This window comes from Phaethon aethereus (genome assembly GCF_964289735.1).
Source record: "Phaethon aethereus genome assembly, chromosome: 19".
Taxonomy (NCBI): Eukaryota; Metazoa; Chordata; class Aves; order Phaethontiformes; family Phaethontidae; genus Phaethon; species Phaethon aethereus.
In genome coordinates, this window is record NC_138595.1 from 1,342,886 (window position 1) to 1,356,863 (window position 13,978).

Below are 13,978 nucleotides of genomic sequence, written 5' to 3' on the forward strand. Positions count from 1 at the left end.
GTCCTCTTGCTCAAATAAATGGTATAATAGAGAAAAAACAAACATATTTGCTTCAACGGATTTGTGCGAACAGGGCATCATCAAAAGGATGCCTTCTCTGCATAGCACTCTTGCCAGCTTGTTTGATGGGATGACTCTAGTCTGATGGTTCTGGAGAGCTTTTGCCACTAGCCTATAGGCAGTGAATTAATGAGTAACAGTTCTTATCAGTCCTCTTGTTCCAGTTTCACCTCTCCTTCTCAGTTCTTCACCATTCCACCACTGCTGGAGCTGCTGCAAGGGTCTGCTCTTTCTAGGCAGGCACTACCTAAGTTGAGAGGAGCACAGAAGCTGTTCTTCCATTTGTTGGAGTGAGGGAGGGGGAAACAGTGCTTCTGCCCAGACGTGAGGCTTCCTCTTGCTCTGTCTCCCACCCATCATCATGAGGATGAAGTCAGCCCCTCAGGAAGTGCCAGCTGCTTCCTGGGGACTTGGCACCCAGTTACGTCTCATCCCTAAGCCAAAGCTTCTGCTCTCTGAGAGCAGCTGAAGCCCTTCTCATACCTGTCACCCACCCAGGAACTGGGGTACTTTGCAATTCTGTAGCACGCCACTGGCCCCGTGAAGAAAAGAATTGGGTCTCCTGATTGCAAGTTGCAAAATCCCTAGCTGCTACAACACATGAACTAATACTTGATATGACAAAGAAGGGGCTTACCAAAACAGTGCTCTGGAGGAGTGAGGGAATAAAGAGCTGTGTTGAGTGTATGCAATCTTACAGCCTGTGGGCATCATGTGTGTTGCAGTCAGAACTCCCCTTTCCTACATTCTGCACCATGCGGGAGCAGGGGAACACTTACATCACATATGCTTTTGACCATTGGCCATATAAAAGGTTTAAAGATCTTGCTGTAGCTCCCCACAGCAAGTTTCACCAAAATTAGTGTACTGTGGTCCTGAAAAGGAAAACTATACAGAGTCCTGCGGTAGCAGATTGCTGATAGAACTGTTGCAGGTAGACAGTCTTGATAAATCAGTCACCAGATGTGATACTGGGAAACTTTTATACAAGTTTTTAATAAAAAAAATTCAACAAAAAAAATATATATAATCAGGCATTTTATGCAATGCATACATTCTTTATATCTGCAGGTACAGATAAATAACAGGAGGCAAAACCAAGTATTTTGCTTATCTTTGGCCATTAACCAATAATCACCCCACAGAGATATTACAGGGTTCAATAATAATACACTGAGTCTGTAAATTTCTCTTATTACAGACACATTATCAGGCAATAATACAGTAGTCAGATTTTTAGAAATGTAAGGAAATATTTCTTTAACACTGCCCAATACTGAAATTTAACCTGGTTTGCTGCTATGGAATTTAAGGCTGCCTTTAGCTGACACACAGTCACCGTTCCTGGGTTTACATTAGATATACTCCAACCCTTACCGTAACCTACTTCACCACACATTGCTCTAAAAAGCCAAGCTGTACCTCTTCATGAAATAAGCTAGCATGAACTCTTATCTGTGGATCAGTTTCCTGAACCCCAACCAATGTACATACATACAGAGCAGTTAAGCTTCCTTAAGTCAATATTTTTTCTCAGTGTCCCAGAATAATAGCTATCCTTCCACTTTACAGCACATATGCATCTGATGGCTCTACCAAAGCAATATATACATGATACACATTAAAAATCATAAAAGCAATTTTTAAAGGTACATTGATAACATGTAGCAGCTTATGTCTATATATGTACATGTTTTCACAGTTATATTTTAGAAAATTGAGAACACCAGGAATACTTCTACTGTCTTCTATAAATATTAAAAATTTATCTGTCAGGCATTTTGACAAAATAGGTTATCACCTTAAATAGCTCTTGAAAACCTGTAGAGCTTTAAGCTTAAAGGCTGTAAAGTTTGAGGATCTTTAAAGTGTTTAGCCAGTTTCAGCAGCTGGGCCACCTGCCAGTTTGATTTTTTTTTTTTTTTTCTTTTAATTCAAATCTGGTAACAAAGGAACTCCACCATTTTTGATGGGATAGGCAAGTTCTTGACCTGGCTGGTGGGCATCACTCTTCGAATTGCCATGCGACATAGATGTTGGAGACTGGAAACTTGTCTTGGAGTTGCCCAGAAGTATACACTGCCATCCTGTGTCCTGCACACACAGACAAAAAAACCCCCACACCACCAGAATTATCCCACCTGAATGATTTCAACTTAGTACAAATTCTCACATACATTGCTAGTTAGGGGGAGTGTACTTTGGACTTCCTGTTGTTTAGTTCTAGCTATTCCAGACTCACTTACACTAGATGCCAGTTCTTTTAAGCTACAGCAGCACAATAAGCAACTTGCTTATTATCTGTGCGACAGGCCTGAGCAGATCTTCCAACAGCTATTGAGTACACCAGCTGAAACAGAGTAACTGCCCTTGATTATCTAATGGTATTTTTACAAGCCACATGTTTGTGGGTCTGTCTTTTATTTATTCTCAAAGATAAGAAATTAGTTTATCAGCTGCTTTATTTTACTGCTGTTTCAGGCATGTTTAAACAAATAATACCAGAAGTAAAATCAAGTCAGAAGCACCAAGCTGCAAGTCACAACTGAAGATTTTTAGAACCCTTAGCAACTGTTTTCAGCATTCTGTGTTACCATAATATTTTAGGAATTTAAAAAAAAAAAAAAGTATATACTTGCCCTGCAGCTAGAACACTGCCATCAGTAGAAAAAGTACAGCAGAGCCCATTGTTCAGAGGTGCAACTTGTACAGGGTATTCTTCATCAATTCTCCAGAATCTTACCATTCTGAAAAGGGAAGAACAAAGTAGTAAGCCATCAGAGTAGACATTCAATCCTGTCCAATATTTTCTTTGACACTGCACAAGGAACTAGTCAGAGCTCAGGGAATTTTTGTAAACATTTTAATATGCATACAAGGTCTTTCAGATTTGGCCTGAAATGCCAAATTACTTCTTCATTCCTGACATATACCTCAGTCTGTACCTCTTCAACCATTTTAACTCTGCCTATTAAAAGATTGCCTTTGACAGAAGAAAGCAATAACCTGAATTATGGATCGAGACAATCTCTCTCTGAAGTGTCATATATGCTAGGAAATCCCAACAATTCTTAATTAAAAAAAACTAAAACCCTTCAGTAGATAGTTTAATACACTTGCTGTCATCTTGAGAAAGCATTCTTCATATTCTTAAAACACAATTCTTCAAAATACTATTTTGCAGTGTTAGCAGAAGTTGAATATGAGATCACAGAATACTTTTCTTTTTACTTTGGAATCTACCACTATGCATTATTAACTCCATTTACATTTTTCACTGTTTACAACACATCTTTTTCTGTTTTCAGCTGTTACACACTTAAGTTATTCAGATCTTTTACTCTGTACACAACAAATTATTTCTATATTCAAATGAACATTAACATATACCAGGCAACTCATCTACTTTTATCAAGGCCATTAGAAGTAATTTCTCAGTTAAAAACAAAAAGCTGACTTAGTATTTAAAAGTTCACGTCCTATGGGAAGAAGTAGAGGAGTCTAACAAACCTTTCCACATACTTACTTATCATCAGCAAGGCTTGCAATATGTAGTCCATCGTGACTAAAAGATACTGATCTGACCCATCGGTCATTTGCACCTCCAGCAAATATTGGAGTAGGAGGGGGAAACAGATGCCTGGAGATAGAGACACACTTAGCTAACAGCATGATGTTTAAGAACTATGGAAGTGTTTCCTTCAGCCATGACTAGCAAGGCTGAGGAAGAAAAAATGGATTGAACATTTAACTATGAAATCAGGAGTGGAGATCGAACTATTGTATCTTTTGTAGTACTGAACACTTCAGCTTTGTTGAAAATGCTTAAATTAGAATTTAAAGCACTGATATTTTAATGTGTACTTTCTCAGCTAGAAGAATAATTTCCACTGCTCTGCCACTTTAGGGTTTCCATCAGCCACTGCTAAGTTTTTTCCCAAGTCTAATCATCAGTTAAATATACAAGCCCATTAATTTTCAGTAGTCATCTTCACTCTAGAAGAATGTTTCCAGATTTGACTACTTTACTTACCCAAATTCCATAAGAATAACTCCAATATGTGGATCCCAGACATAGACTCGAGTATCATAAGATGCAGTAGCCAGTAAAGCTCCATCAGGAGAAAACTCACAAGCTACCACATCGTTGTGATGTCCTTCAAGTTTCCGTATCATGGAGTACTTATCCATATCCCAGAGAAAAACCTGCAATTAAATAAGCTGATGTTATAGCTCTGCTCAGAGATGCAATGAAGCACGTACTTTTTTTTTTTTTTTACGTATAGCTGCTAGTCTTATTTAGGATTATATTAAAATCAGGCATTATGAATTACTACAATTAAGAAATACGCTCAGTGTCATACTCAGATTAAAATCAAGTTTTTAAAAAATAATTAAAGCAGACATGCAAGTTCTAACTCAAGTTTGTTAAATGTTATTAACAAAATAAGCCAAAATATAAGATAAAGGCAACACAATTTAACCACGTAGCTTACTGAAATTCATGTATTACGAAACTATTTTATTAAAATATGCAGAAATAAATAGGGTTAAACTCTACAGTCCCCTCTTTTCAGTAACTACCAAAATTTTAAGAAATATACAGACAGAAAATGTAAGGTTAACATATTGTTACTCCAGTGGCATCCCTTTGAGTTTAAGATCACTTGTTTACAATTGGCTTGGATCACCAACGTCAGCCTAGGAAGAGAAACAGATACTGCAAGCAAAAAGAATTTTCACAGCCAAAAGTTATGTCTTTGGCAAAACAATAGGGAAGTCTAACCACATTATTAGAAAGAATTTATGCATTTTAAATCAAGTCAACAGTAAAAAAAGACATTAATATTGCAATTTACCCGGCTAATTGCATATTATATTACAAAAAATGATAAAAGATGATAGTACTCTGGGATTTTACATGCAGTTGTACATTATACATAATCAAAATAAAGACTGTGCAGAATTACTTAATAGGAAAGATCTATGTACAGCAGCATAATTTTATAGAAAATGTAAGTCTTTAGCATAAGATGTTATGTCCCTAAGAGAGCTCATTAGGGTCCTTGATTTTTCCCCTGACTCTGTTTTACTGCACAGATTAAATACTGACATCTTGGATAAATTTTTATGTTCAACCAAAGCAAACATAGCCTTAATGCCTCGCACACTTCCTAAAACTGAACATTATAAACTGAGTTATCGAAACGTTGACCAATTTCTCTAAGGAGACCCCAACATTTCATAAAACTGGAAACTAAGTTTTAGGAGTCAGTGTGTTTCACTGCTGTGAAAATTATTAAAAAAAAAAAAAAAAAAAGAAAGAAAGAAAGCAGAAAGTGGACATCAACCAGCACCTGCGTACGTACAGTACACCTTGCAGTCGAATGCAAGGTTACTTCGTCCTATGGTAAAGTTCGCCCCCAGCCTGGTAGCCAGAGATGCCACTCTTTCTGCCCAGCTAACACCATTGTGCTCCTGTGTGAGTGGTGCCAGCTTAACCTCAATCACACCAATATTGCTGCCACCACCTGTGACAGGGAAAGCAAGAAGCTTATGGAAAACACACAGCCTAAAGATATCAATGTATACATCCACATCTGCTCTATTTAAAGAAAAAACAAAACCCAGCCCTCAACTATTCTCTATCAAATCTGCACTGATAATTTAAAGTATAAAATGCATTTGAACAGTTATCCATATAAAGTGGTATCCAGTGACTGAACTGTGCTTTTTACTCAGCATCACTAGGCTTCATTAAACTACCTTCAAAGCCCCTGTAACTAGACTGAATTCCCCTTTCCGTTTTATCCTAATTCTTCAGTGCCAAGAAAAACAGCTTATGGCATACGTGCTTTACCTGCACTGCTTTCAGTTCTCTAGGAAGGCATTAGAATATGGATGAAAACAAAACCAGTATGCTGTTCTTCGCTCTAGATCTTTTACGCACGAGTGCCATTTGTATTGGAAAACATGTAGAAACATTTTTGTTCAGCAGGAGATACCATGACTGGCTCAGACTTTGAAAAGTCCTTTTCATTGAGCAGGAAATAGAAAGGATAAAATCAATAACAAAATAGTTTTATGCATTAATCTAAGTAACTTTTAATACTGGAAGCTTTAATCTTCTTTGGTTTTACACTATGAACGTGCAGATGTGTAGAACTATTTCTCAAAGAATGCTTATGGTTTCTTCAACTAAAAGCAGTGCAAGTTCAATTCATAAATCAGTGTCTCAATGCACCATTTGCTAGTTTAATTTCATGCACTTTTACATTATCATAAGACATTAGATGTTTATGACACCGAGCACAAGCTTAATGTTACTTAGATTTAAAATGATTATGCACACAATTCAGTAGATTTAATGAACAAGAAACTCTGACACATACTGCTTTACTAGCTCCAACAGAACAGAGAATAGAAGAGTCTGGGGAGAATGCACAACCATATACCCAGTTCTGATGTCCTCTCAACACTTTCATCATATTTCCTAAAAAGAGAGACATTCCTGTAAGAATTTTTTAATTTTAATTTGTAATAGTTAATAAGCTCTTCCAAATTAGTTCTTCCTTTGTAGATTTTTATACTATTTTTCCAAACTACATCTTGCAGAGTCATTCTACACAGAAATAAAAATTCTGTCATGCAGCCTATAAATGCTATATCCCTATTCAAAAAGGTCACTTCATGCACTGTAACTTAACCCAATACCAGCCAATAACCATAACCTTAACCAACCCATACCTTTAGGGTACATATAAAGAATTTTAAGAGAGCATACAGAGTGAGTGACTAATAGAACAAAATTAGTATTTTAAGAAATGCTGACATAACTGAGCTTATAGCAATAAAAAAGGAGGAGTACATGCGTATTTCTTCTATGTATTTCAGCAGATAAACTTAAAATGCATACCATCATCTTTCAGGTCCCACACTCTCAGTGTTTTGTCTCTGGATGCAGACACTAAAATCAGGCTGCCATCTGGGGCAAAGGTTAAATCTCTAACAACTTCGGTATGGTCCATCAAGTTAAGGAGGAGTTTTCCTGTTACATAAAAACACCACAATTTAAAATGAAGGACTGTACTTTTATTCAGATCAAATGCTTTATGAATAGAAATACAGAACACAAAATTACAGCACGTAAAGCCAAATTTTCTTTGTAGAAATGCTCCCTAGAGCAAGCAGCATCTGTATCCTTTTAGACTCTTCTGTACCAAGAGGTAACTTCCTGAAAATGACAGTAAACCTGTACACTAAAACCATATGCCTCAGAAATAAGGCAAGACTCGTCTTTTGACAGACATCTCTGTTCTAAGCTCAATAGTCTTAGTTGACTCAATAGTCATTAGTTTCAGCTTTTTAAAGCTGAGAAGTTCTCTCCCAACCTAGCAGCTGTGCTACCGGCTAAATTGAGATTCCCTAATTTCAGGTTCAGTCTCTTATAATTTGAACAATTATTTACTTTAAATAAAAAAAAAAAGCCCTCATCAACATAATCCTTCCCCATATACAAGAACAGAGAACAACTTCACGCTTTGAAAGTTTCCTTTGTTTGAAGGTATATTAAAACTACAACCCAGCAGAAGACTTTAGAGTAAACAACCAATATACACAAAGTCAATCACATACTTAACCATTTTGCAGCAACAAGGTTTCATCTTCCATCACTTAAATCTCAAAGCATGACCTGAGTCTGTTCCTTCCCATAACAGTATTTGAACATTTCTAGTTGCAGGAGTTAATGCTTTTTTTTTTTTTTTAAGATTACTTAATTTGTATTCAAGGTTCAGTTCCCAATTAAAATTCTGTAACCAATTAATTTTGTGTATTAATGACGTTACTGCTGCATAAAGTGCCAATGAGGTACCAACTTCCTCTCACATACTCTACCTGTATATACATCCCATATCTTGATGCGCCCATTGTTCAAGCCTGTTGCAAGTAGAAGCTGGTCTTGCCCAAATTTGAAACGATGCCATTCTATATTGACACAGCGGCTCTGCTTCTCAGGCACTGAAGACCCAAAAGCAAGACTCCAGACGATATCACCACAGTCTATTATATGTTCACAAGGCTTATTTTTCTGACCGCTGTCACTATTCTGCCTCGGAAGTCTTGTACTGATAGAATTTGCAACATTCTTTGTGCCATGCAACAAGCTGCAAAAGAAACAAAAATACAAAAAATTATCATAAAGTATCTTGAAAAATAACGAAAAAGTCTTTAAGAGGTAATGAAATCTGTGAGTTGCCATAACTATATTTTGGAGGCCCATAATGATGCATTTTTATTTTCAAATTATAAAAGCATCTTTTTCTAATAACTGTCCAAACTTATTAACACCTGGAAACCCCCTCACACAATAATACTTATACTTTTGTATATGTTTTTACCTCTGTAGAAAGCAATATGTTAACTTAACCCACTGTGAAAAACATTTTTAAAGTATTATCAGAAAAATTAGTTACAAAAATTTTTCAGACTTTCTGCTAAATGAGCAAGAAGTTCCCTGCAATTCACTTCCAAGACATACTGAGGTCAGCATCTGAAAACCAATTAACCCACCACCAGAAAAGGGAAAAAACAAGGGAGGCGGGATTTGCTGGGAGGGGAAATGTAACTAGCTACAAAGATGCAACCACTGGTTACTAACCTCACTAAAATGAAACCTGTGAGCCAAAATAAAATGCCTCTTTTGGAACTTAACTTGCATTCTGATAAGAATGATAAGGAACAAGGTGTGCCTTTAAGTAACTTCCTAAAAGGTAGAACCAAGTATCTTTCTGATAGGAAATTTAGAAGTCCAGATTTGGCCAAGTCTTTAAATTTCCTTCTCATTCTAATTTCCTCTTATTTTACAGCATCTGAATCAATTAATAAATCACTCCTCCATAGCCTTTATGAGGTTGAGATACAGTTGTTTCACTGGCCACAGAAGAAGAGATAAAACAATAGCTGTTGCTTTAAAGAATTAGTTTTTCCCAAAGATGCCAAAGCCTAAAAAGCCAATACATGTGGTTTTATCTATTAAAAACTATCTCCTATTTTGAAATTCTTAAGTTTTTCAGGTGAATTAAAAGCCATATGGTTTTGTCTTACAAGTTATTAAGGCACTGAGACCAGGGAACCAGCTTCACTATGCGATGCCCTTGAGACCAAGCAAAGTAAGATCCATCGGGAGCAAATGCAACAGTCCAGTTTTCACGTCCACACTTCTTGTCAAAAGGAGAAGTTGGGGCTAAGAGTTCTCCTACAATGCGTGACCGTGCTAAAAAGAAAACAAAGAGGAAATTCCATTAAAAAAAAAAAAAAGCCAGCATATTTTAAAAGGTTACAAGGGAACCAGGCAGTATGTTAAATATTCTGCTTTCATTTCATAGCATGTAAAGCAATTGGGGAAGGGGTCTTACTGTCATGGTATAACTGATCAAAAGACCAAGCCTCAGCTGCAAAAGAGATTGAGTCACTAAAGAGAAACAGCTTAGTGTTAAAATGTCCTGGTTGTCATGTGAGTAGTATCACATCTTGATATCAGAAGCAGAACTCTAATAAATCGAAAATGTACTGAAACCAGCTATTACTTCAATTATTGTAACACAAGGTCCAGAGACAGCAATAGAACCATGCTCCAATTTGACCTAATACTTCAGTGTTTAGCAAATAAGATGCCCAGTAATGATTTTTTTTACCTTTAAAGAAAAATGCCGAGTACACTTGCACACTGCAATAGCTTGCCTTCCTTCAGAAAAAATAAATTAAGCAACAACCATAGGAAACAAGTTAGCGCTGCGCGATCGCATTCGCTGCTCTACACCGTGACTGGATGCACCACACCCTCTCTCCGCAACCCAGGCCGCGGGGGCAGCTCTGGAGCTTCAAAGGCACCTTGCCGACGCGGTTCTCCAGCTCGCTTTCCGAAGGCGGACATCTGCGGCAGGAGTCGGTCAGCAGCAGGCAGCCGCCCGGCTGGTAGCCAGCGGCGAACGCGAGCGTAGGGAGCGGGCCCGGGCCGGGGGTGGCCGAGCGGCCCCGGGGACGCGGCATGGCAGCCGGGTGCTGCCCCGCAGGCAGGCCCTGCCGCCGCCTCTCCGCGTTCAGCCGGGCAGCACCAACTTACTTTTTACGCCTGGGAAGAACGGGTCAGTGGCAGTGAAAGGAATAATGTCACCTAAACGCCATTTAACAAGACTTTGCCCACTGATGGAAGAAGCAGCTTCAGCCGAAGGAAGCCTCTGAATAATGCGTTCATGGTTAACGTGGGCTCTGTAACCGACAGCCACCCCCTAAAATCCAGGAGGGCCCAGGCGGTGTCCTCCCGACAGCGGGAGCTGCCGCTGCCTACCGTGAGATCGGAGAGACAGCGGGCGAGGGGAAGGCACTTGTGCCCCGCTCCGCGGCGCAGCCGTGCGCCCGCACCCTGACACTGCTGCTCCCCGCCCGCGGGAGCCGGCGGCAACCCCGCCACCCGGAAGGCCGAGCACGGAACCAGCCCCGGTCACGGACAGCGTTAACCCCACCCGCCACCCCCCAGGCCCGAGCCGCGCTCGCCCCTCACCGATGAGCTTCTCGTTAACACTCAGGGGAAAGCTGGCCATCTACGGGGCCGCCCTTCAGACCGGCTCGGGACCTGCAACGGAGCGAGAGCGACCGCCGCTCGCCGGAGACGCAGGGACTGGGACAAAATGGCGGCGGCGGCGCAGGGTGTAGCGCGGGGCGGGGAGGCGGCGGCCTCGCCCCGCTGTCGGGCGACGCGCCCTCCCTCGCTCCGCCCGCGGGCCGACGGGGCCGGGGCCTGCAGGCGAGGGCAACCCGCTAGCGGAGCCGCTTTGGCCCGCGCGGCTCCCGGGAGCCCTTCTTCTACCCCTGCGCTTTCTCCTGGCTTGCCCTCCCGCACTTGACCCTTGATTTGATTTCCGTTCCTCGGCGGTACTGTGGGTCTCGCCCCGTGCTGTAGTCCTACGCCTCTTCGCTGAACTGCAGCGCTCTAGTTCTCGACACCCGGCAGCGTGGCCCCGGCGCCTCGTCCTTTCCGCCCGTGCTGGCTGAGCACTTCCTGGCTCCCCAGATCGCCTTGGTTCTCCCTGCCCTGGGGAGCTTGGCCCCCATCCACCCGGCAAAAAACAGAGTTATGTTCCTAGAGATGGTCAGCACTCGCAGTCTGATAAGAACCCAGCCTTTGCTGTAGAACACCCTCAGGAAGTGCTTAAAATACACCCCGTTCCTGTTGTGTCTGGAGGAAGAATGTTACACAGTAAAGCAGTAGAAAGACTGGGCTGCGGTGCCATCTTGGCAGGGTCTGCCGTCACAACCTGTTTTAGGAACATCTTTCAATCCCATCCATGCCAAAAGATGAGTCACATTTTAACTATACTAAGGGAGTAAATCTGTAGTGACCTGCTCCCTCAAAACATGGGGCTTCACAGTACAGAGAAGAACCATAGCAACTCCCCCAATATTGAAACCAAAAGGGTTTTTATAGCTGCTGTTGTGGGGATGTACTGATGAGGTTGTATAAATAAACTGCAGAGTCCTCAAACGAGGTAAGAAATGTTCTTATGTCGCTTAAATGCCCAGTCAGCAGCAGTTAACATTCCTGCTGCAGTGAGTTAGATAGAGGTTGTCCCCATTACCTTTTAAGCCAGGTTGTGACATCCTTGATATCTGACCGTGTGACTGCGAGGCAACACATAAACCGAAAAACACATGAAAGCTTATATGACTGCATTGCAGAATGTGTGTAGGACAGTGACATGTGCACTAGATTTCATCTTCCGTAACCAGAGGCTAGGAATCTCTTGGGAGTTCCCTAGTCTTTGATGTTTCTTTCTAAACATGTATAGTTCAGCATCTAAACCCAGCCAGGTCTAGTTTATGTAAAGTTTTTAATTTACTCTGTTAAGTTAACAGAGTTGTCCATAAACAACTTGGAGAGAGAGACCTTGAGGCCGCCTCATTCTCTGCGTGATTTTGTATTAATGTCTGTGTATTCCCCTATCTCCTTCCCTTCCTTTTCCTCTTTCTCTCTCCTTTTGCATATCTAAGTTCTGCCCCTGTTCTAGGCTACGTGACTCTTCCTTGCTATCTCTTTGGACTTCAGAAAAGCACATAGCAGAATAATTAATTGCAGATAATAACTATGATTTCATTCCAAAGTAGTGACCTCACTGATAGATACACTGAAATAGCTGTATGGATTAGGTATTCAGCTGTAGCAACATCCAGAAATTACCCTTATGTAAGCAAGGTCAGCGAAGCTTTTTTAAAATCATGTAGTGAGGCAATGTCAAAGAAAGGAACAGAAAGAAGTTTTGAATGTTTGGTGGTCCAAACACTAGCATGGATTAACGCTGGTTTGTATAAACTCTCTTAGCACATCATAGCACTAATTTGACACAGTACTTTTTAGCAGCATAATTCTGTTCCTGCTCTATCAATCTGCTGCAGATGGAAAAGCCCTAGGCAGCTATCTTCATTTAACCCCTCAACAACTCCTTATAACAAGGCAGATTTGTAGCCAGTGAATATTGTGAAATGCTGCTTTCGTGTTACTCATAAATTGTGAATGTTTGAACCAGGCGATCTCACGGCTGAGATGACTCACTTTGTAAGATTTCCCCTAAGGGTCTGAGCCTCACGCACAGACAGAATAAGGTTGGGTTCTGTTTGCTTACCTTGGGGGGCTGTTACAGCCAGGGAAAGATAGCAGTTGAGTTAGGCAGCTTTGTAGGAGTATTACCACGTTGCTGGCTTTTTTGCTATTTTTTTTTAAAGGAAGAAAAGTATTTAGCAATTTGTTATTTCTTTAAGTCTCTGCATTTCTTTAAGTACCTCTCCAATAGTTGGTGTTTCTTCCTCAAGTGATTTTCTCCTCATTAATGTAATAGATTTGAGGGCCAGAAGAGATGTTTAGCTCATTTAGTCTGAGGAATATAATTTAATCTAATGTAACACACCTTCAAACAGTGGAGATTTCCAGCAGTTACACTGTTGTTCGACCTTTACAGCACCAGAGTCCAAATGCCAATCTTTGAACCTTCCAATCCGCGTTTTGTGTGTCATGGACAAAAGGGCAAATTGTGATATGTAAATTCCCGGGGTTTTGCAAGCTTCTTAGAATTTTTTTGGTGTCACAGGCTGTCCTGGAGACATTACTAGTACCTTCTCTTTCCATGCCTGTCTAGAAGGGTGTCGTCTCATGTCTGAAGCCAGAGTAGAAGAGGTGGAAAGCTGAGTTCTGTCTGTAAGTTACTAACTCAACCATTCTGGTCGGTAAAACATGTGTTTCTAAAAATCAGTCAGAACTTGAGGAGGTAAAGAATCCACCCTTTCCTTTCTCAGTGCCCTTGTCATGTTTATTTTCCTTGTAAGTGAAGCATACTGGATGTTTTTTGGGGTGATTTTTACTGTGCTTCACTGGTGAGGCATAGCTGTGGAATCAAGGGTGGCACCAGGCTGCATACCCCACAGTCACATGCTGCAAGGCCGTGCAGATGGCTCAGGGCTGATTTATGTGTTTCCCATTATCTTCCTGTATGGATGCAGCTGCCAAGTCTCCACAGTGCTGTTCAGGTGAGAAGCTAATAAACTCGGTGCCTTCTCCATCAATACTTTACACGCAGCTTTCACAAATGAAAGGACTTCTGTTGTCTTCCTGTCTTGGAAATACTTTCCAACATCCAGGTTATGGATCTTTTCCCCAGGCTACTGAAGCCCCACGGTCTGCTTATTTCACGTTCTTGTATTCTGACATGGTGAATCTAGTTATACACATTTCATTTATTTTTTATGCTCTGATTTTTTTAACTGATTTGTGATTGCATGTTTCTTAATCAGCTTTGTTGAAGTCTTTTTGACTCAGTCAGTCATTAGACTGGACTAGGAAGACCATCTGAAATTAGGGTGTACCCCAAAT

General features: G+C 40.6%; 1 protein-coding gene across 1 annotated transcript; it reads right to left on the reverse strand.

Annotated features, from left to right (window-relative positions):
• Window positions 1–775: 775 nt before the first annotated feature.
• On the reverse strand, window positions 776–10,661 carry WSB1 (WD repeat and SOCS box containing 1; the record flags this gene model as incomplete). Its single annotated transcript, XM_082008502.1, has 7 exons — window positions 776–2,147; window positions 2,696–2,807; window positions 3,587–3,700; window positions 4,094–4,266; window positions 6,453–6,553; window positions 6,977–7,108; window positions 10,622–10,661. The coding sequence occupies 7 exons, from the start codon at window positions 10,659–10,661 to the stop codon at window positions 1,995–1,997; spliced, it is 825 nt and encodes a 274-aa protein (XP_081864628.1). The 3' UTR covers window positions 776–1,994.
• Between the last annotated feature and the right edge of the window lie 3,317 nt (window positions 10,662–13,978).